Here is a 24,749-nt window from a genome sequence, read left to right on the forward strand (position 1 = left end):
ATGGAATATAATATTCATAATTCTGCTTTTATTTGTATAATCACCTAAAAACACACTAAGAATTCTGTTTCTGTTATCTTACAAGAGAGCACCATTAGCGTTTTTGTTTGTCTGTTTTTTTGTTGGTTTATTTTGTTGTTGTTGTTGTTGTTGGTGGTGGTGGTGGTGGTGGTGGTGGTGGTGGTGGTTTTTTGGTCCAAAATGCCAAATGGATTTCCATGCTAGCAGGCTCTGTGAGACAGTGTTGTTTTGCTTAATTCTAACTTTAGCATGGCAACATGATCACAACAACATGCTGGTGTTAAGCAGCCATAATGTTTACCACGCTCAATCTTACAGCTAGCACCATCTTAATGTGCTAACATTGATTAATTGTCACTAAACACAAAGTAGAGATGAGGCTAATAAGAATGTCTTTAGTTTTGCAGGTGTTTAGTCATAAACCATTGTGTTGGACACATTAAGAATTTGACCCGATGATGATGCTACATAAATGGTCACCAAAGTTATCAGAATTCATCCTGAGAGGAACATCTACTAATGGACAAAAGGCTTGTGTTCATGACAGAATGTTAATTAGGATTAGGGAAATAGATGCATGTTTTCTTCTATGCAATGATATGGCTGGTGGGTGCCTTTCAAAGGGATTTTTTGGCGCTTTGAGCAGTACAAGCCAAATACCATCTAATTCCATTATATTTGAGAGAAGGCAGTGTGAAAGTTAAGTGTGAAAGCAATGTTTTGGGTTCTCCTTTTTACAAAGTGTTACATGTAGGTCAGACATCTTATAAAGAGCAGCACATGAGTGTTGGGGACAGGGGCTGAGTTGCAGAACATTTTGAAAGCATATTCCTGGTGTGGCTCATGATTAGATAGTGATTAGACAGTTAATGTATTGATTTCTCAACAGTAGAAGGTAATATGTAATAGCTATGGTGCAGTTAACAGTGCTATTAACTACAATGAAAACAATTCGATTTCAAGACCAGATATGGCAGTGGTTGGTATCTAACAATTGCAGCAAGCCTATATGCAACAATTTTTCTCATTACAGTACCATTTTAGCCCAATTTGCTCACTGCATAACTACAACAGCAAAAAGCAAGAAAACTCTGCTTAGTTTTCCATAACTTGACTGTACTAAAACAACATATTATTACTCTGTTGAAAAGAAACAATAGATGATCCTCAAGTACCCTCTGTGCTCTTTTATTCAATCCTGGGCTAATGCATTGCTCAACATCTCTTGCTCCTTCTGTCTGTCTGATTCTTGACAATCGCGGTAAAAGAGTAAGCTCAGATCCATCAAATGGAAAAAAAATGTTTGCGAATACAATGTAGGCTTAGTGCCAGCAGTTTGAGTTTTGAGTGAATGGAGAAAGGGGTAGTGTTGTTCTAAGTGCTGGAAGTAAATCTGAGAATTCAATAAGTCTCTAGGCACTTCTATTATTCAAAAGACACAAGGAACACAATGAAAACAAAAGAGGCAATGTGGTGTGTGTGGGCATGCTTGTGCTTATGTGTGTGTTGCAGAGTTCTACTAAAGCTTGATGCATTTGGTACATAATTTAGCTGTGCTGTGTTGACATGACATCATTGTTCTATGGAGATAACTGAAGTGTAAGATGTACATCTGCAGTTATGTTCCTTGCTGGATAGATGTCTCATGGTCTGCTTCTTCTATGACTCCACTGTTAAAGTATAGTCCTCCCTCAACTATTGACATTGAAGTTTTAGAATTTATGTAGTCGACCATTATTTTTGTCAGAACCAAAAGTTGCATTAATGTTAATCCATGATTATTTGAATAATGACTTTAGTTTAGTGCTGTTTTTTTGTAGAAGCATTTATTGTCCTATTGACTTTCTTCTAGGGCCACCAGCAGGTCAAAGTTTTCACCCATCTAGTGAATTGTGCATTTATACCATAGATGGTATAAATGGTGGACAGTATTTTATAAATCATGGTTCATAGACCATGTATACTAATGACTGTTAGTGATCCTCTTACATTTCCTTTAGTCCGCCTTTGTTGAGTAGGTACAGTGTACTTTTTATTTAATGCTAATTAGCTTAATTTAGCATGCTTACATGTTGAACTGTGATGTGAACATATTAAACATTAGATTTGCTAAACATCAGTATGTTAGCTTTATCATTATTATTAGTAGTAGTAGTAAAGCCTCACAGGGCTGCCAGCATGGATGTAGACACTTGCTATAATTCTTTTCAGAGCTGGGATTACTTTAGGGTGTTTTCAGACCTGATGCTCATTTGCTTTGTTCTGATTCAGGGCTGAATTTGATACATTACCTCTATGTGTTTAATATACCTGTGTTTACTAAATGAGAAAAAGATCCAGTTCTAGTGAGCATCTAGACTCTGACTGTGATGGGTGCATACCACCACACACATGCATGATAATTGTTATTCAAATGGCGCATCATGGAAACTTGATTAGATTATCTTTAATCATCAGACAATGTGTGAGCCAGATGTTTTGGATCGTAGGGTTGGTTGCATTCTGACTGCCAACAAACCTCTCTAGGTGATATAAGCTTGCTTTCTTGCCCTGCATCTGAGTGCGATTATTGTGTTCACATATGCCCAAACAAACTGAATGCTAGTTTGGATCAGAATGGTTTATCAAATGTATCGACAAAGTTGCTTGAACTCTGTGATTTAACAGGTTGTAAATATGTTTCTTCCATGCAAATTTCCATACACAATGTAGTGGCAAAATATCAGTATGGACTTATGACAAGATAAGGGCTGAGGAAGGACAAGGACAACCTTGGACAGGGACATGTTAGCAGCAGACAGATATGTTGTCCACAGCCCCAGTAGCAGCAGTTTGTTCGGAATAAACAAAGCTGGATATTCAGCATGAGCGGTGATTGCCACTCGTCTGGACAGGTTAAAAAAAAAGGGAACCACCCTACTTCACCATGCATCAAAGGAACATCCAAGACAGAAGACATTACAGTAATATCCAAAGTATAACTGACATGTGACACATTGGAAGCAGATTTCAACATTTAGGAAATGAATAGGGTTCTTTAATTTACTAATTATCTGACTTACCAATGAGTAATTGGTATTATTGAGACTGTTTATACAGATCATCTTAATTAGAACATAGGCTGTAAATGTTTTTTCACAATTTCTTTTGCTTCTGAAGTCAGTGGAAGGAGAATGGAGAGTGTGCTGTACCTCTGTACTTTAACATATTCAATTCCAGGTTGGAGTGCATGGCAGGCCAATGTGAGATGAAAATTTGCATACTGGTGTAGGCACACACCACAATCCAATTAGGATGTATTGAATAGGGAATGAGAAGTGGAACAGTCTTAAAAAAAAAAAAAAAAACAAGGAGTAAAAAAATAATGTGCACTGATACGTGAAGAATTACGGCTTTATTTCACAGGAATCTGGAAAATGTCAAGCACTGGATAGAGGATAGATGTCTTTTTTATGATTGTGTTAATTATTTTGCTGCCTGGTTATCTAATTCCTGATGCATGTATAAAACAATATCTGCCTACTAAAACAGTTTCAGTCCTTACTCATTGAAAGAAAAATGTTGTTCGAAGGCATGCTCAGCACTATAACTGCCTGACCTGATGGCAATGATGTCTGCGTCTGGCAGCAGTGAGAGCAGCCATTCTGAAAAACTACACAAGCTACAAAAGTCTCTTGATTTTTTGGTAATCTTTCATTTGCACAACAATAACCTGGGGGAGTTCATGCTTTAGAAGTAGATCTTTTTTATATGCAACAAAAAACATTTACATCTAATTGACCTGCACAGCACAATGTAACTGCACAGTAATTTTCCACCGGCTTGCTAAAGACAAACTGCATTTTTCATACACTGAAATGTAATTTGGTCATACCGAAATTACTGTTACGCCTTATTCGTAGCGCAGGATTAACTTGGCATGACAGCAATAAAAGACTGGTATTTCAGGCCCATTGGGATGCCATTAGGAGTTACCATCTGGCTGGTTGGTCCATGGATAACTGTCTCCGTTTAAAGATATACACCAACCATGCAGGAGCTATGACCACCACAGGCCAATCTTACATCTGAAAAGGTAGTATAAGAATGGGAAAAATTGCTATCCAAAAGCACTCAAGGCAGGAAATTTGATTAATCACATATTTTCAGTCTGGATGTTAATTTTTTTTCACTGAAATACAAATACACTCAGTTGTGTTTTATTTAGCCGGGTAATTTCTTTGGGATTACAAAATTTTATAGCCTTTTTATCTATTTAAGAAGAACTTGGCCAAGAAATAAGCATCATGACAAACAGTGCAGCTGTGCACACTTTTATAAATATTCAGTCAAGTCAAAAGTCATTATGCAAAAGGCACAAGTGCAACAGTACATCAAAAGGAGCAGGGACCAAGTTAAAAATGTTTTAAGCTAAACAAAGAATAATCAGTTTCTTATTGAATCTACCTTGAAATCCTTAATAATAATTTTAAACTCACACAGAGGGCCCAGCTCTTTCAGTTTTACATCATTTCTCCATGGGCTGTGGGAGCAGAGTACATGAAACCCCTTTGGTCTAATTCTGTTTGCCTCAACATGAAGAGAAGAAGAAGAAGAAAAAAAAAAAACAAGCAAGCAAACAAACAAACAAAAAAACAAACACTTCGATGATCATACACAGTTTCCACCAGGTTTCCCAGACAAAAGAACTGACAGTAAACAGGCAGACACAGCCATGCAGAGAAGTGTTCCAGTAAACAAATCAACAAGTTTATAAGGTTGAGATGTTCAGTATCAGTAATAAACCTCAGTGCTCCATGATGCACAGTGGCAACGTCACACATGTTGGGATGTATATGTGTGTAAAGTGAATATTAAATAATGTTTTATAAAGATCTTAAACTCCAGTTTAATCTTCAGTGTTTTTGTTTTGTTGGTATTAACAGTTTAATCACATCACTTTTGATATGAATACATCTTTTTACCAACAGACATTTTAACATGACATAGCAGGAACAGCACAAGTTTAATTAATAACATTAATAGCATTCAAATTGTGTTAACACTAAAGCAATGGTGTGTAGGACCATGTTGTTATGTGTTTGACCAAAAAGGCAGCAAAAGATATGGATTCTTTATGTAGGTGTTTTGTGATAATTTTAAATGTTGTTGCAGGCGACACAATTAAGCTTTCAAATAAATAAATAAATAATAAAAAGTAAAAATAAACTGCATGCTGTGGAAGTGGAACAGCAAAGGCTAAACCCTGCTTTATCCTGACAGTGGCTAAAATGGCAGAATCATTACTGATACTGAGTGTTACTCTGTGAGACAAAGTTTTTTTTTTCTGTAATTTTAGGTGAGTTTGTGGTTATGAGATGTTTTTCGGATACATACATCTTCCAGTAAACATTCATTCACTGTATTCATCAAATAATTATTCATTTATTTTTTGTAATGACATTGAAATGGTTTACTTTGCACATATTATTTCATATTTGTTTCAGTACATTTAGCCTGCTCATGGAAAATTTCTTAGGGTGTTCATAAGAGCACCTAATGTTTAAATATTATTCTTTTTTCTTTCTTTTTTTTCAGGATCAAAAAGTCACCTTTAACATTGTAACACTTCAGACTGCCACATACTGACTAAAATTACAAACATAGAGAGCAGAGCCTCAAGGCAACAGTGCTGTGAAATAACTATACCTACACCAATTCATATTAGAATCTCACTTGGATTACAGATTTACATGTGTTATGTAATACAATTCATACGCATGCTAGCATAATTAGACATAGTTCTATATTTAGATATAATTAGTGCAGTAATGAAATAGGCAGTGAGCATTACAATCATCTCAGCTTCTATTTTCATAAAATGCAGTATTGATACACACTGATCACATCAATCAGCTCAGAATATTAGGTGTTTCTGCAGCACACAGATGCAGGTATATAACCTTATTTTGTGGAGCTCTTTGAAGCGGTTGAATAGCAGTCACAGGCATGGTTTGACTTGTATTTATATTCCTGGCTCCATCAGCTGTCATCACAGAGTTATAGCAGGGCTCAGTGGGAGAAAACTGCTTGATGTAAGCAATGCATGTCACTGGAACTGAAGGCCAGACCATATCCACTCTGACAAAAACAGGACTTTACAGGACTGGGGTTGTTCTATCACTTGAACAGGGTAAGAGAGCTCTGGACTGACATGGCAGTAGTGTCTGCCACTGACATATGAGCAGGCCTACAGACTTTGACAACCCTATGATTTACAGCCAGTGAGAAATGGTAAGTGAATATTCTATTGAAAGCCTGACATATGCAATTGTTCACAGGAGTGACAGACTCAACTTTTAACAAATCATGCATTTCTATGAAAGTTCAAATAGCCTAAGATGCATGACAATAGTAATCATAAATTTTTTATTTTCTGTACAAGATCCCCAGACCATTCCTGCATTATTCAGGTATATGTCGGCCATGCTCATCAGTGGAATTCTAATGAAACTATTATACCTAATAGTTTTTATCGCCAATTTCACTTCACATCACTTCAGTATAGCTTATACTCTGTTGCACATTTCCCTTCCAACACATAGAAGATGAGCTTTGTGCTCTCCTATCTGAGCTCCCAGCTGCTGCCTACCTACAGTGTAAGGCCACAGTAGTAAAAGCCTCCCACATTGTGTCAACTATAAATTCTTGTCTTGTGAGTGATGCTTTCGGTAGCTATGGAAACCTAATATAACACATGCCCCCCCCCCCCCCCCCCCCCACACACACACACACATACCCCTCCCCTCTCTCTCTCTCTCCCTGTCTCTCTCTCTCTCTCTCTCTCTCTCTCTCTCTCTCTCTCCATCCACACCAAAGCTCTTTAGGCTACTTTGCGCATGTACGGCCAGTCAAACCGAGCATTGCATCGACTTCAAGATGGCGAAAACACGTCTGGCTTGTCTCCTGACTCTCCTCTCAACTCACTGTAAGTACAAAAATCACGTTAAGTGGTTTTCATTTCCCCCTTTTCTCTCAGAGGAACGTGACCGCCAAATGCTATTTACTTCTCCATCTGTTTGGTCGAGATTTTACACCAGCGTGAGGCAAAAAAATACATAGTGCCACAGAAGTAAACCTTTCTTAACGCAACAAACGTTAAAGTCAAGCCAGACTGACAGCCACAACAGTCTCTCCGACGCCAAGCAAATATAGTTATTAATTCTGTGAACGAAATGACAAATGTAGTCGCCATTTTTAATACAACTTACTGTCAACATGACTGGCAAATGTACGGGTCGAGCGATGGTTTTAAGCAGCTATTGTTTGTGAAATCCATCGCTTACTCGCCTTTGCTGTTTTCATGGGAGAAATACAGCTGTACGTAAAAGAAGAACGTGTCAGGCTCCAGCCACAGATGAGCACAGAGCACTAACTGAGCGAATGCGCCGCTCTTGCATCAGTTCAACCAGCGGCACATTTCAGAGTCTGGCTCAGCCACTACGTTTTCTGTCCTCACTCTGAAAAAGTTTCAGCCTCAAGTTCGGGGAGAGACTTCGTTTTTGCGAATTAAATATGAATTAAGGCAGCTTCGTAGCTGGTGCTGTTAACTATTTAACATGGGATTGGAGCCGTGGTGGTAGCCGGGATGTTGTAAGTAGTGATGCGAGATAACGGTTTTTCCTGCGGCGGAATAAAGCCCGCTGTCCGCGGGAGGAGCCAGCCAGGCCAGCGAGTGTCCTCCACCCCTCCTCCTCCTCCTCCTCCTGCTGTACCCTTCCAACCGCACCAGAGCTGAGCTGGTAAACAGAAACAACCGTCGGAAAATGGATTCGTTTCAGTGGATCACCGTTTTAGACCCCCTTTTCCAGTCTTTTTTGCGGGACGCGATAGACGCTCTCCTAGAAGAGCGCTGGAGTGCATTTAAATATGACCACAGAAGCCGAAAAGCCAGTTTCATGCTTTTAATGTCAACATATTGACATGTTTAGACGATATTTAAAGGGATTGCAACGCTAAATTATTATAATTTATATGCAACTACATGTGATTAAGACTAAATTATTTACTCCGCCCATATTAACACAGAGCATTTGGAACAGAAGAACGCCACTTGTTGCTGTGTTATCAAGACATTTGTTGATCAGTGAAGATTATTTTACTCCTCTTTTCTTTACTGCGAGCCTGACGAGCTTTCAGCTGTTCCCACACCATTATAGTAGTTTTTTTAAAAAGTCAGGACCATGTAAAGCTGTAGTTACATACTGTAAATGTATGCCGATTTGGTTTAAGTTCATAGGAATGGGAAATTATTCATACCTTCATTACATCCCTCAGATAGATATATTCTATGCCTGGCCAAAGATTTCATGATCTGAAGTCCTGATTAAGTTTAGGAAATGTAAAAACTCAGCTTTATATAATCATCGCTTTGAAATTGAAGAAATTTGGTTTTACAAATGTGCTTGAGAAACATCTCACTTTCTAATTCTACAAATGCATTTACAAACTTTGTACTCTTTTTCTGTTTGTGCGTGAGTAACTGTGCTTTAATAATAACTTTACCTGGACAGTTTTCCATGAAATGGCGTTTGTTTTTCTCTTGTTTCCTGTTGGATATAGATTGAGCAAGGTGTGAGAGGACAGACATACAGATCAGAGGGAACTACAAACATAAGAACCTCCTGTGATCTCTCAAGTGTGTGAATTGGCTTATTCTCTTGCTTTAATCAGGAATAGAAATGCAGCTTGTTTAAAATCGGTTGTTGTACTATCAACACCATCTCTCTTGACATACCTCCAGGCTGTGTGCTCATTTTAATTTTTTTCTTTTCAAGTTATACATTTCAAAGTCAGTACTCGTAATGATGTTACCGTGAGGAAATCTGTGACAGGGCATGCTTGCAACAGAACTGACATTGTCGTGGGGGCAGGGAGCTGGTGTAGATTTAAGAATTTCTTTTGTCTTGTCGGGTCAGGGCTTAACCATGTGGCTGACTGGCTCTCAGCCAGCATCACCACTGTCTTTAGATACAGGACAAATCTGGCTGGACTAAAGCTGGCTGCAGGCCGTGTTATGAATTTTTACTTGGTACTGATAGGCACTGATTGCTAATAGGCACTGACTGTAATTAGAATGCTTCTTGTATTTTGGAAAAGCTCCACTCCAAATTCAGTTTTTCATGTTTTACAAAGCAAGTAGGAAATTCAGAGAGGAATGAGCGTGTCGTTTGCTTCACTTCTTGTACTGTGGGTCACACTTATCTCTTTGTCTGTGGATGTACTTGTTATTTTCAATTCATGACATTCTTTGGGTAGCAATCATCTTAATGGCCACACAACCCAAGCCATTCCAAGTGAAGGCTAAACCCAGCAGGGCTGAACATAGCTGCAAATATCAGCCCAGTCATCTGTCAGCAGAGCGAAAGATGAGGGCCATTGTTATTTTAAGGCTACATGCTTACAGCAGACTTTCTGTTCTGATCTAATGGAATGTGTTGAAATTTTCCATTGTTGGGTTCACCTGAGCCATTTCACTTAAAATATTTCAAAGAAAGTGGTACGCACTTTAAGAGGACATCTGCCAGGACCCTCCTGCCAAGAGCATGGCCAAGATATGTGGGAGCTTGGAAGATGCTCAAAGTGGATTAGTAATGAGCAAATATAAACTTTGAGATCACTGCTTTGGCTGCTACAAAAAACATCTGTGGAAATCTATACATCTCTGGCCTTATTGCTGCATTTTTGAAATTGTTTTGTTATCAACAAAAAAGCATTTGTGAAAACCTTATCATTCACAATTCATACCTGAAAGGAATACTGCAAGAATGCAAATATTGATTTAGACTCAATCAATCAGCTTTCACACTTGTTCAATTGTTGAAATGGATTTTCTTACTGTGCAATTGTCATTTTTATAACTTGACCTTATCTTTGTTTTCGGTCATGGCTGTCAGCATAATCCAATTGGAGTCCTCTCTTTATCTGAATGGATAAGATAAGGGAGAAAGCTGTCCACTAGATTGTTGTTGAGCCTCCCCTGTGTTCTCTGATAAGTCATTGCATCACCCAGAGAGCTTTGAACATCGGCTAACCCACACATAACTGAGGTGCTCATCATGTGACATTACCCAGCACACTCTTACAACATTTGTCTCCATTACAGCAAAGTGTCTGCACTTTTCTCATCGTTTGGCATATGTGGTATAGCCGTTTGGCATGGCAGGAGTCAGTGCACCCGAAGATAAGTGTGGATTGTGGTTCCCCTAGGAGGTGCATGTTGTCAGATGTTTCCCTACCCACCCAAAGCTTGTGAGCAAATGTTTGGAGCACTCTCTGAACGGCATGTACGGCCCCTGTGGGCAAGTCACATAAAGTCTGACATTTTACTGCACAGACAGTAAATGGCAGAGTAAAACAGGGACACACAAACAGAAAGGAGTCTCTTGCTACTGAGCAATTGTTTGTTTCAAGTCAGGAGTTTTTTTCTGCAGACACCTCTCCAGAGTGAGAGGTGTCAGTGGCAACACATTTACCATAAGTGTCATTTTTGATCTCAGCTCAGATGAAACAGCAAGAAGGAATTCTGCAGTTACTATGGGTTAGTACTTATTGCCTAACTGAGAGTTGTATAATTACTTTTACATTTACATTTACGTTTCTAATGATATTTTTAAATCATGTGGATATCTGCGCAACAACAGTCCCTCCATGGGATAAAGTCCAAGTGGCACATGGCCCTTACTGTGGAATGACCTGAAACAGCTGAGCAGGCATGGGTGGTGGTGTTTTGAGCAGCGTCGCAGGCGTAACCAGAAATATCTGCTGCGTCCCTCCCAAACCTGAGTGTGCGTGTTAGCAAATGCAGCATTCCAAATAGAAAACACATGGAGGCAGAAACGTTCCCATGATATGTGCACTAACTAACAATCATAACCACCTGTTTTCCTAAGAGATAAAAGGGACCCCTGTTGATGAGTTGGCTGAGGTCAGAGTAGAAAGGGGGAGTTGTGAAGAAAGCTCAGCAGTGTTGCTAGTGGAAGGCGTTCAGAAAACAAGCTGGGTGTGACAATACATCTCCTGAGACAGAAATCCATTTTAACCTGACACAGAGAAGGATTCAGTTCCCTGCCCTGCTTTTATCATTTTTCCCTTGCAGTAAGCTACAGCAGATGCTGAGGTTAAAAGGCAAACACTAACGTGCTCATGTTCCAGAAATGGCAATGGCATGTGCGTGCTTCAAATGTCAATAAGACTGCCATGTGAAAGGACCATCAGTCATAAACTAGAACCAGCCTCCAGGCTGTACATAGATTTGCAATCAGAGACCCAGACAAGAGCGGGGTTTATGAGAAAAAGAAGCTAATTGCCATCCTTTTTAGGGTAATGAGCTTTTGGAAATGATGGTTCTTCCTCAAAAGATGAGTTAAGTGGTTGTTTGTTTTGACAAGACATTACTGTTTGATATTTAGGCTGCTCCAGATCAACAGGATAATCCCCAAGATGCGTCTGTACTGGCTGCCTAAGCTTAGGATAGCAAGTGAGGTTTCCTGTTTGATGATCTTTATCTGTGGTCACATGGTCCCTGGACGGAGGAAGTGCCATAGTAGTTCTGCTCGTGTTCATTCGTTCGCTGGATACCGCCGGAGTACATCAATAGGTCGAAAAAGACCGCCATCGATCAAACATTGGGACACTGTCAGCTTAGTGAAATAATTAGCGGTTTCATTAATGACATGGCAGAGCCAATGAACTACATGTCACTGAGCCGCTGTTGCTCTGAAAGGAAAAAGCTTGAGGCTGCGCTCCTGCTGAGAGTCATAACCAGATAATCGCTCTGGATTCATCTTTTGTTTACCAGGCTGTAACAAAAGGGCAATTACTGTCTAAAAATAGCCACAAGGCAGAGTCATCTGACCAACTCAGGTGTTCAATCAGAGTTCATTCCAAACCACTGGGTCCGCCATTAAAAACATCTATTTTGATAATGATTGTGGACAAAATTTATATAGTGATTTACTGAATTTACCTTAACAATATCTCACAACTTCCTCCTTTTTTGGGGGTTTTTTTTTGTTACTTTTCATTCCAGGAAGCCTTTTATCTTTGAATGTGAATGATGATAACTACAACAATGGAAATAAAATAACATTACAGCTCAGCCTGACAGCAGGTCACATGTGCATTTTGAAGGACTAATGGCAGGAACCAGATCCAGGTGAGCCTGAATATCAAACAAAAATATTAAAATCAGCTCTAAAGGTGGCCGTGTCAGGTTAAAAGCTTTGCTGCTGCAGTTTGAATGTGTTGGGACAGCAGACAGGCTTTCAGGTTTCCTTGGAGTTGACAGAGTCGCAGTAATGAAAAGAAATAAAGCAGGGAGACTCCAGGATGTTGACTAAAAGGACTTTAAAGACATTTCTTGGCAAAAAAAAGTGTAGAAGCTTTTTGGATGGTGTATCATTAGATCTGCGGGATTTTGTTTTGCTTAATTCTGTTTATTTATTTTTTTTGATAAACCTCATTATTTGGGTTACATTGAACAAGTAAAATTTAATTCAACTCATCTGATGAAACATGGCCATGATAATAAGAAGATATCAGGGGAACTAATGACAAACACACAACTGGAGTCTTTGGACACAAGACCCCAGCTCTCCACCTACAGCTGCCAAAGATGTCCAACATAATGTCCTGCCTCCCAGTCCAAGTTGAGGACTTCTGGCTGTTGTGAGTGCAGATATTTTTGGGACTTTCCTGGCCTGTGTCATCTCCTGTGGACAATGATGATGGGGTTTTGGATTACAATTTCAAAATAATAATTTTTCACTTTCTAGTGTTTTGGAGTAATAAAAGACAGTTTGCAGTGTATGGAGAATTCATCTGTGAACATTTACCTGCAGTCCATAGCAATGCTGCAAATTAGACGAGAATACCACTAGATATTATTAGCACAAGAACTCCCTCTGTTAATCAGGAGCAGTTGTGCTTGAAGCTCATTTCTTTTTCTTACATCTGGTAGCCTGTAATTAAGGGGTTTCCACACCTCCATCCACTACTTCCAGGTTCATGTTAGGCCTGCAGCATGCTGCTGTGGAGGTGTGGGTGCACCTGTCTGACAAGTAGCTATCAAAGTAAAAAGAATGTAACAAACAATAGGTTGTCAAATAATTACAGGCACATGCTTGGATGTCCATGTTTGAAACAAGGCTGTTTGACAGGTGTTCGTGCTAATGGTTTGGGGTTAATCCGGCCAGTTGACCAGAGACACTAAATGTCAGAGAGGACTTCATATGAGTTACTGGCATCCTCTGGAAGGCAGCGGAAAATGGGTTCAAAACAGCGCAGCGGAGAAATGATAGATGGGGCTTGGTCAGTGAGCAAGACCTAGACCTTGATGCTCTCAACTTAAAAATAAATAAATGATGAAATTATTTATTATGTGCTGACAAGCCTGGCATCTTCAGACTCATCAAGCACTGACCGTAGCTTATGACTGACAACCAAGTTCTGAAATCTCTCTGAACACCCCCGTAATTGAAAAGGACAAACTAATCAGTTTCTTAGTGGTTAGAAATCCATGTCAAAGATTGATCTTAGTCTTTGTCTCTGAAAAGAGGGACTCAGTAGCTCTGTAATTGGCAGGACAGTCTGCAGAGAGGGGATTTCAGAGTGCTTGGGGTAAGACATGACACAGAAATCTTGGTGCTCATCCAAATTAGTTATTAGTGATGGTTAACTTGCATGTGTGTGCATGCATGTCTGCGTGTGTGTGTGTGTGTGTGTGTGTGTGTGTGTGTGTGTGTGTGTGTGTGTGTGTGTGTGTGTGTGTGTGTGTGTGTGTGTGTGTGAGAGTGAGTGAGTGAGTGAGTGAGTGAGTGAGTGAGTGAGTGAGTGAGTGAGTGAGTGAGTGAGTGAGTGAGTGAGAAAGAGTAATAATGGTAATGCAGTGGATTTTTCTGTAAAATGTTTCTTACTGGCCCTGCATTGTGCTGGAATTCAAATGTCACTTTGATTATGAGTCTGACATACACACACACACACACACACACACACACACACACACACACACACACACACACACATATATATATATATATATATATATATATATATATATATAGACTTTCAGGCAGAGAACTAGATTGATACCACTTTCATTACTGTCCACTACACAGTAAATGAACTACAGCTAGCAGCCATGCATACAGCTAACCTGACTGTCTCAAGGTAACAAAGTCCACCAAAATAGCACCTCAAAACTGAGTGCTCTAGTGGAAAATGTTATGTCAAGTCTGTTTAATCTATCGAAAAACACAAGTGTAAAAACAATAATTTTCAATTTAACTGGTGGTTAATTGATGGACTGTGTTCCTGTCTGGGAACAATAAGTACCTGGTGTCTCTGCTGGTTGTCCTGCAGCTGCTCAGACCCATGCACATAACCTCCATAAAATGGCAAGTTGTACATATAAAACAAATGAGTCATAACTTGTTAATAACTTCAGAGGAGGCTGGTAGGAGGATCTGTGGCCTTTGGACAGGGCTCTCCAGTAATGCTAATGCTAAGCTAAGCTGCTGCTGCTGGCTGTGGTGTCATATGTACCATACAGACATGGGAGTGGTATGGACCTTCTCATATCACTCCCAGAAAGCTATTATTTGGATTTCTCAAAATATCCAACTATTCCTTTAAACTAAATGATAGTAGACAGACATACAATCGATATATTTTTTATTTAAATTCCAAAAGCTGTATTGTAGCTATAATCAATAGCACTGCCACTGTAGAAAGGCCACCAGTACTGTCAGAATGCGTTCAGCTGAATGGACAGATAGAGCTGACAGATTGTAACCAGACCATCTGGCCATATGGTGTGAGGGCTTTCCCTTCTGGGCTACTTAGTGGTATGTTGAGATTGAACTGGAAGTAATAGCACTGTTATGCTGTTTTAGAGCTTGGCAAAATATCTTTTGGTGGACAGTGATCTGAATGACATTGCTATGAATTGTATTGACCTCTTCTACCAAAGGCTTTTAGGTCAAATGGTGACAAAGTCTAAATTATCATGAAGACCTTCAGCTGAGTGCTCCTCCCCCGCGTCCACTAAAACTTTGTCATCAGCTGTGTGAAGAACTGTCCTTGTTAAGAGTGTTTTTGGATGGGACAGGAATAAATACTTAAAGAGAGTGGAAATCATTGATATCTAGGAGCATTAATGGAATTTCTTGATTCTGTCGGAAAAGATCATGAGTGCCTGGTTCGCCCTTGCTTTTTAGGCTTTGCTGTGAATCATGCTAGAGTAGAAGCTCAGCGTAAACAGCACTGTTGCCACATGAGTGTGAGGGAATACTTTGGTTAAGTAAGTGCCGCAGATATTTGTCAGGATGCCAGACATAGGCGACGAGTTTGTAATATGGTTGCTGGCCCCTGTCTGAGCTCCAATAGAGGGGGCTTTGCATGTGTGTCATAGGAAGCAATAGAGGGGAAAGAGGAGAAAGTAATTTGGGTGCATTTCATCGTGACTCAGTGGTTTGTCAGGCATTTGTCATCATCATAACAGGTCATTCGAATTTGCCAGACTGCAGCCCCAGAGCTGATCAGAGACTTCCACTAAGTATTAAGTTGTGACTGTCATCATTTTCAGAATTTCATGGCTTCATGGAGACTTAAGTGAAGTGTTGACAGCAATAAGACTGTCCACCAACCAGCTGCTAAGAAAAGCATAGAATTTTCTATGTAATTTACAGATATGCATTTTCAAAGACTGTCCTCTGTATTGACCTGGAGTAAATGACAGAAAACAAGAAAAGGGGTAGAAATTACATAGAAACAGAGGATGAGCCAGTGATTATTCCACAGCCCATCTGTGTTAAGGGATTTCCTGAATTCTTTGCCATTAAGATTGTAATTAACCTAAATTGTCAGTTTCTCAACATTAAACCTCATATCCTGTAAGAGAGCAGAGTCATTCCCAAAATGACCGTGTTATCTACTCTACCATTTCCTTTCACATGACTGCTCCACTTCCAAAGTCAGATTAATATATTTATGCAATGGACATTTTCAGAGCTTAAAAGGTGATGTGAAAGAACCCATTGGTAATGTGGAGTTTGTTCACAGAGCTATAAAAATCACAGAGCATTATTATATCTATTATATATCCAAAACTTAAAACTATGATGGAAACCACTAAGGCAATTAGAGATATTTTAACAGACAGGTTCAACAAGAACAAATACATTCTGGGAGTCGGCAGTACTATGGTTACATTCTTATGCATTGTTTTCCCTTGTCATTTTTCATATTGAAACTGTTCTGCATTCTGTCTCTGATCATTTTCAGTTACAAAAAGCAACCTTAACAGACAGGTTCAACAAGAACAAATACATTCTGGGAGTCGGCAGTACTATGGTTACATTCTTATGCATTGTTTTCCCTTGTCATTTTTCATATTGAAACTGTTCTGCATTCTGTCTCTGATCATTTTCAGTTACAAAAAGCAGTCCACTGCTCTAGCATTGCCCTCCTGTTGTTTCCTGTTGGAAACAGAGATATCGTCTTTTTTATTCATGGTATTTTTCTTCCTTTTTGAAACCTGGTGCCTATATTACCCACAGTGCAACTTAGCCAATTACTGACATCACTGGAGACAACTTATCAGATTGCATGTAAAAGGCTTTATACTACTTTTTCACATATGTAGTAGTACTCTCCAAGACCTGTAAACACTCTGTAATGTCTAAAATTTGATGAAGAACATTGACGTGATAATTTGAAAAATATCAGCAGATTAGCTGGTTGCACCTACTGAAAACCTAAAATCATACTCGCATGCACTCTTAGTGAAAACTTGAAAACAGTTGGGAATGATCTTGCCAGGGAGCACCAACAAGAAAGTTTTTATGCTTTGAAAACCAAAATTGTACCTGGTTGTTCAGGTGCTTGACTCGGTTCTTGATTAGTTACAGTCTTGCTTCCTGCCTTGCTCATCTGTAAAAACAAAGCCACATCTCAAAGTTACACTCTTGAACCCAAGAATACAGCAGAGCACAGATGTACGGTTCCTAAAATATTCAACATACAAAAGCAAAGAGCCAACAAATAATTTATTGAGAAAATAAAAAACAACAGCAGAAAAGACGAGAACAAAAGCCATTTATTCTGCGGGGGTAAAGTTTACAGTGTGCACATGAGACCTGAGAATATGTGCGGGTGGGTGGTGAACAAGAGGGGAGACATGCAACAGGCCACTAACCTCTGCACTCCACTCCCAAACTTGAACCCAGGGCTCCCTCACATTCATTGATTTTGTCCCGCTCTGGTTTTAGCTGGAACAATGATCTGATTGCTTCATGAGCTTTCCACCACACGTTCAGATGGAATCTGTATCTTTGTGCTGAACGGCCTCCGTCCAGCCATTGCTTGGTGTAATGAATCCCTCACTTACACCCCCGCCCCTCCGTCCTTCCCTTCCCTCACCAAGGATCACTAATGCAGAACTGAGCGACTGTACAGTTTTATCTCAGATCATCAACACTCAAGATCATCAGTGTTCACATCTGTGAGCAGCTTCCTTTGGGGCAATTGTTAGCATGGTAACGTTGTTCAGTGAGATGTTCAGCTCTGCATGAAGGATGAACTCTGAAGGACTACCGTGATGTGCTGGTATCCAACCTAAAGGTCCCAGTCAGATCTGAGTACAGCAGTCCGTATGAATGGGATATAACCACTTATGTCTGCTCTATTATACTGTTTTCCTTTCAGTGTTGAGTGGGTGCATTTAAGCAGATTGAACCTGGCATTTTGTCAGTCAGTGGTAGTCATGTCTTATCAGGGCTGGACCTGCTGACTACACTGCACACAATTCAGTGCCGTCTGGATATTTCTTACTGGGGGCATCAGGAAGTCAAGTGACTCAAGTTTTGGATTGATGGAATATCCTGCTCACTGTGACTGATGTTTACTTACAATTATTTAACAAGTTGTTATTTCCTGCCGCAACTGATTCATTTCACATTTAAGATGCATGTGAAGCAGCGCCATAATCTGTCTGATTTGGACAGTCAAAAGTAAGACAGAGGTAAAGTCTATGAGGTTTGGATTTCTTAACTGGATCAAGCTTCAGATGTGTACAGATTTTTGTTTTTGTATTTGCACATAAACACCAGAAAGCGAATTATAATCTGATTAGTAAAATGTTACTCATTCGTAGCTAAAGGAGAAATATTCATTAGATTCAATTGAAAAATGTCATTTTTTTCGTGTGTGTGTGGTGTTAAACTTTGTCTTTATTGTCACCAAGGACATCATTTTCTGTGTATTCAACAAAATATTGAACAGGACAGCACATGTATGCCATGCTCAGCATACAGAACACCACGGAGCAGTTATGTTTGACACAAGCAGGGACAGCAGGTGACTGAGGTCGCCAGCTGTCCTCTGTTCTTAGCATGAAAGCACATTGGAACTTAGCCATTGTGTCCCAGACCAGTAGATTGCACTGTGACTTTGTACAGCACACCTTCACTTCTTGCGTGACTGTACGCATGGTGGCATAGTTGATGTTTGAGGCTGGAAACGGAATGGGTGGCATGAAATGTCAGGTCATTCGGCTGTCTGATGCCTTTGTCTGGTATTTCCCACGGAAACCCATCAACGATTCCTCCCTGAGCAGGTGATGGAAGTGTGGCTCCAGCAGGGGGGTTGGGAGGTGTGGGTGTCAGCAGCAAGGGCCTCAGATGGTTTCCCTCCCCAGCTGTTGTTTAAGCAACATTCCCTGTCCCATAGCTCAAGCAGCCTGTGCAAACTATTTGAGTCAAGAGTATGTCTTTATGCACATTTGTTGTCTGAGGGTTATGCTTGTTGGCAAATTCTTGCTTGGAAATTGCACACTATTTTTTTTTATATTTTCTTTTTTTTTATTTACATGCTTGGCATATAATGTTCATAAACAACTGTCTCTTGAAATGAGTAACAGTCATGATTTATTCCCAGTTATGTGTTTTACAAAATGGAATTTGGAAGTCTTTCAGTGTGTGGCTTATGACAGCATTTGTCCCCACCCTTTTAATTAGGAGTTATTTCAGAAATTGGAATAAACACATAGCAGAACACAAAGTTGGATGTTGAAATAGCTTGAATTCTATGTGAACCCATGGAATTTTAGTAAACTTTGAATATAATTGAATATGTCTCAAATTCAAGCTTCCATGCTTTAAACACACAGACAAATTCCACTAAGATTGCCCATTAACCAGAAAAGAGCTTTCCAAAGGGGTCCCTAAATAGACATGGAGGAGAAAGTTGTGTCTCTTTTTCTCAATGATCATGCCCTTGTGTCATTATTTTCTCCATTTAACATCTTGTGTTAAAAATGCAGGCGCATAAAGTGGCCTCAGTCCCCTCAACCACGCCTGCCTGTCAAAGCTCATTTCACCTGTGTCCAGTCATCCCCACACAGTCACACGCTTTTGGCGACCTCACATTCTGCACTCCTCTTCATGTACTCCACATTAATGCTTACTAAGGAACAATGAAACAGTTAGAACTGCTTCCCACAGCATTATACAACGTGCAGGCCAGTTGCCATAGTTTGTGTGGAGCTGGAAATCTTTGTTGAAGAGCAAATCTTTTCAGTAGTAACATTTTGACCCCTGACTATGTGCTTGACAATGCTGACTGACTAGAGATTTTTTTTTTCTCAACAAGTCAGCAGCCACTCCCTTTGTCTCCTATTGTAGATATTAAACTGTAAGAAACATGTATGTACATTTGTACAGATTATTAAAGAAATAGTAAATGCCAAAGAATCCTACTGCCATAAAAAGGTACTGTTGCTACTAGTCTTATGGGAAGAACTAACTGCTGACATGACATGTATGGCATTGCTCTTGAGAAATACTATTGCACCTGAGAACATACTATTTCACTTGGGAAATACTGGGTCCATGTATATGCACAATATATACAGTTTATAAGAATACAGTTGCCAATTTGGTTAATAAATAGTGTTATTGCACAGTTGAGAGAAGTATACAACTTACAACAGTACACTATATAACAGAAATTTAGAAATTGCACCATTATGCTCTTAAGTACGTCAGTTTTTCAGCTTTCATCGATCTCTGTTCAGCCTATGCTTTGTGGAAAACAGTTAACGGTATGCTGTAAAACAACGTATAGGCTCATAAAAAGTAATCCCTCAATCATCACTTATGACCCACTAGAATTGCGTGCCGCTTTATTTATCTGCAGAGACCCTGCCCTCGGCCTGTATTTTCTTATTTTCTCCTTATTTCGCTGTTCTCAGAATGTTTCTGGGCTACAACTTTTGGGCAGAGCTTGTGTATCCCCCAGCTGATAGAAGAGCACAGGTGATGTCAGGACTTTATAAAAAGGTAGCAATCAGGTGCCAGACTGTATGTAGCAGGCACCCAAGAGGAAGCCGTGAATGGAGGACACAGCATCAAAAACCATTTGGTTCTTAAAATATCTTGTAAGACAGACTTTCTGAAATGATGATCAGACATGCATCATGTCAGTCTAACAGCTTTTTTGGCATTCCCACCTCTACTACACAAGATGCCTTTTGTTGCAGAGTGAAAACAAAGGCCAGTTAATAGGCTGGGTTGTGGGAAGCCACTGTTGTAAGAGCAGACTTTAGAAATACTGGAATTTTTCCTGGGCCTGCTGTTTCAGAACTGATAGCATCTTGATGACTGAGCTGAATGCTGCTGGAACGCCCTATTATGAAGACTTCATAAGCTTCCTGCTGCCATCTCACACATTATGCTCCTGAGTGCTGTAAATGTGCAGCTACACAGTCCAAGACATGAGTGCATTTGGCTACACTCTTTTTGTGTGTGTTTAATGCACTGTTGCATGTGTCTGTTGGCATTCATGCTTAGTTAGTTAGTGTCATTTAGTTACAATTAGATGAGAGTACTATGAGTGCAGAGGCATTAAATAAACAGTGCACTCTCATCCATGCTGTAGAGATGTGCAGGTTGGGGGAACACACAGCTCATGAAAACAGTTCAAAATAAAAGTCAGCAGAGTTGTATAAAAAGTTAGTATATCCCTAAAGCACCCTTTCAGTTCAGCTCTTTTTAGTCTACAGCGGGCATCCTTGGAGCATGCAGGAAGTGAGGCAGATTAAACCTTTTGGACCTGCTAAGTCAACATGTCTCTGCTGTGTTGTGTTGTATTATTGTTCAGTTGTCAGTGAAGCCTTAGCTCATCGTGGTCCGCTACGCTTACCGTCCACGCACTCAACAATGAGTGCTTATCTCTGCAGGCTGTGGCAGAGTGGCTCAGCTGCCCCCCATCTCTCTGTCAGTGAGCCGGCCAAATGAGCATTATTAGGTACTACCAGGAACTGCTGGCTGGTCAAAAAAAAGAGACCCATTTTAATATCCAAACATCTAGATTAGTCTGATATCTGCAGATCTGAGCGTTTCCAGAACTTTATGTGTTGTAGCGGAATTATTGGTTAATCCTTTGTGGCATGCTGATGGAAAGCTTTGAAAAAAGGGTGAATATTTCTATTGAGGATCCAATGTGTGTGTGTGTGTGTGTGTGTGTGTGTGTGTGTGTGTGTGTGTGTGTGTGTGTAGTGTAGTGTAAGTGTGTGAGTGTAAGTATACCGGGTAAGGGAGGATTTGGTGCGATTGAAAGGACAGCCAGCAGAATGTTATCCAGGGATTTACTACCATGTATTATGATCTGACCAGTTCATTGTTGACTCGAGGGGTGATAGGTTATTGCACAGAAGCAATAGTCATTTAAAACCCTGCTGTAGTGATTGGTTTAAAAGGCAGCACAATCAGTGGACTAATGGAATCATGAAATGATACTATTCATAAGCCACTGCTGTAGCCACACAAACATTTATTTTCATCATGCTTGAAAAAGGCTTTCCTAATTAGGATTAAGGAAGGGGTCGGGCATCCTGGACTAGAATGTGAAGTATTTGCAACGAGTGCCGCGGATGCCATCTGTGCAGTGTGGTGAGGAGCTAATTCTGGCACTGAGTGTGGCGCGATTTAACATGGATTTTTGTGGAAGCGGCTCCAATTCAAGCAGTGGATTTGACTCTGACTGCAGCCCAAAAACTGTTGCATTGAGTTGAATTAGCCCACACCCCCTCCTGTTAGATCTCCTTTAAGCTGACGCCATGGAGCTCCCCAATTCATTTGGACATCCAACATGTGCAGCGTGTCAGATTGTTTGCATAGCAGAGATGCTGCGCCAGGGGAGGCCCGCTCACCCTCTTGGCCTTATGCTTCGATCTGTTTTGACAGGGCGTTCTCACTGTCTCCCTCAAGAGGCTGACCTGGGCTAGAAAAATGAGTGGCCAATTATTTCATCATGAACTATGGTCATGGTTTCTGTGGTTGCCTGTGGAAGGCAGGGAGAGCCACCACTGCTCACACTTCTTACCTGGGAGGGATCCCAATTAGTAGACAGCAGGGGCTGTGGCTGATGCTGACAGTGACTATAAATAGGGTCCAGGCGTTTGAACACTAACCTGTTCCTATCCTAGTGAGGAACAGCTCATGATTGTAGGATATTACCCGCAGTGGTCCACATCATCATTAAACTGCATTTGAGTTTCTGGACTGACTTGGAAATCAAGTATCACCACATACAGGCTTGACATTGTCATTGACTGATGCAGTGAATGCACAGTATGTATTATTTTAGTTAGAACTGAAAACACCATCTGATTATACTGTACATGTTAGATTTCATAGCGGTGTATAAATTCTTATATTTTGACTTTCATGAAACAGAATGGATCTCAGTTCACAGGTGACAGACAAAGTCGTGCTGCTAATAATTGATGTTTGCACAGCTAGAGGAGTGGACTGCATTTCAAACATAACTCTGTGGGAGAATCATGTTGTCCATGAGGATCTCATGACTGGATTTCTGGTCAGTAGATTTAGGTCTACACTTCATGATTATTATGTCCTCAGTCACAATACCCATCGACCATTGTTCTGCTTAATTAAGCATTCATTCACTCCTACTGGCTGAAACTGTGTCACAAAACAAAGGTCTCCATTGGCATGCATGGCTGCCGGGACCTTGTGAAGCAGCAGTGTGACACCAAACAACAGTACTATTTTTATACAGCTACCAGGATCTGATTCTCTCAGGGCCAAGATGTTTCACATGACTTGATGAATGAGTAATATTGTCAGTGAAGATCATTCAGTGAAAATCAATTCCTTATAAATGCCTTATTGTCAAGAGCAACCTCAGCAGCATAAGAGGATACAAAGAAGAGGGGCTTTGTGCTTAGAGGTGTTTACATGCCAATTGTCCATGTGACAACAAAATTTCTTCAGAATGTTCATCAGCAGTCAGACTGTGTCCTCATTTTTTCAATAATGTTGCTGCAAGTGATCATCTTGCATAATGAAGTTAATAATAAAGGGATTAAAAGAATTATAATTATATAACAGAATATAATCTAAAAATTATATAATGCACACCAGTCAGATATGTAATCATTTTCATGTCAGTGTCTATAGCCTCACAACTCTGATCCATCGGTCTTATGACTGATACAAATTAAAATGTTTACACAGGTTCTATAGAAAGTAAACAATTTCTGTTAATGTCGTCAGTACATGTATGTTTTCTTATATTTGTTGGTATCAAATCTTGCAAAATTTAATGGAAACAGAGTTGTCCATGTGTGACAATGTACAAAATATTGTGAGGCTCTCATGAGATGACAGGAAATTAATATCATAGATCTTTCTGCTGTGAACAACTTAACAAGTTTTGGAGATATGTTTTATACAAGGTGTTATTCATTATTGTGATTTTATCAGGAATAAAAGGCCCAAATGGGAAATAGATAAACTTGAGTGTACATTTCCTGAACTGCCATTTAGTAAGTGTGGAATCAGTAAATTCACTGATGTGAAGTGATGGCTTAATGCACTGACTGGCAGCCTGCAAGTGAAAGGCACTGCATATAAGGTGGAAGAGTAAAAGTTGTTTTTTCTACTCTGTGGTCCAGTCCTGTGAGCTAGTCGTACTTAGCTTGAGGTCAAAGTGAGAGCAGGCCAGATGTAGACGCAAACACTGACACAAAGTGACAGGTTCCCAGGCATTCAGTGACACCATCGGCTCCTCCCCTACCCCCCACCCTGCATCCTTTCATTGGCTCAGGCCGAGTCTTTGACCCTGCCTAGATCAGAGGGCTCACCAGCAGCAAGACACATGGGTTGCCCCGGCCTTAACGGGCTCACAGATCAGGGCCTGCAGCAGCCTCATATGTAAATGCAGAATAAATGAATATACAAGAAGCCCTTGTGGGGAAAGCTGAAACATGTTTGAGAACACCTGGAAAAGATAGGATGCATTTGATTTAACTCCTGATACCAGGATACAACTTTTAGTCAGAATCCACCAGGGGTAGAATAGTTGGTGGAGAAAAGGCTGTCTGGGATATCACCCTGTGTTCAGGATAAACATGCGAACAGCATGACTATTGGTTCAACTGTGAGACTTCCTAGAATAATTTAATTGAGATGCAACCTTTTAAATAATAAAAATTAGCCTGTATTGAGATGACTTTTTTTGTTCCTTAGTGAGATAAAGTTCCATTATGTGTCTATGCAGATACACACTCTCCTTTACCTCCACCTTCTCCTCGTCTTCGGGCCTTTACTTTGTTCCTGTGCAAAGTTGATTGTATTGAGACCACTTAGCATTCTGCACACAAT

At 40.1% G+C, this 24,749-nt stretch overlaps 1 protein-coding gene across 1 annotated transcript in view; it reads left to right on the top strand.

Annotated features, from left to right (window-relative positions):
* Positions 1-6,876: 6,876 nt before the first annotated feature.
* The window catches only part of LOC139344506 (junctional adhesion molecule 3B-like), a 34,492-nt gene continuing 16,619 nt past the window's right edge, over positions 6,877-24,749 (top strand). Inside the window, exon 1 of the mRNA XM_070982752.1 lies at positions 6,877-6,988. Coding sequence (XP_070838853.1) covers positions 6,940-6,988 — 49 coding nt within the window. The 5' untranslated portion in view covers positions 6,877-6,939. The remainder of the gene's footprint in view (positions 6,989-24,749) is intronic.

Source organism: Chaetodon trifascialis, chromosome 16 (genome assembly GCF_039877785.1).
Source record: "Chaetodon trifascialis isolate fChaTrf1 chromosome 16, fChaTrf1.hap1, whole genome shotgun sequence".
In the NCBI taxonomy this organism is placed as follows: Eukaryota; Metazoa; Chordata; class Actinopteri; order Chaetodontiformes; family Chaetodontidae; genus Chaetodon; species Chaetodon trifascialis.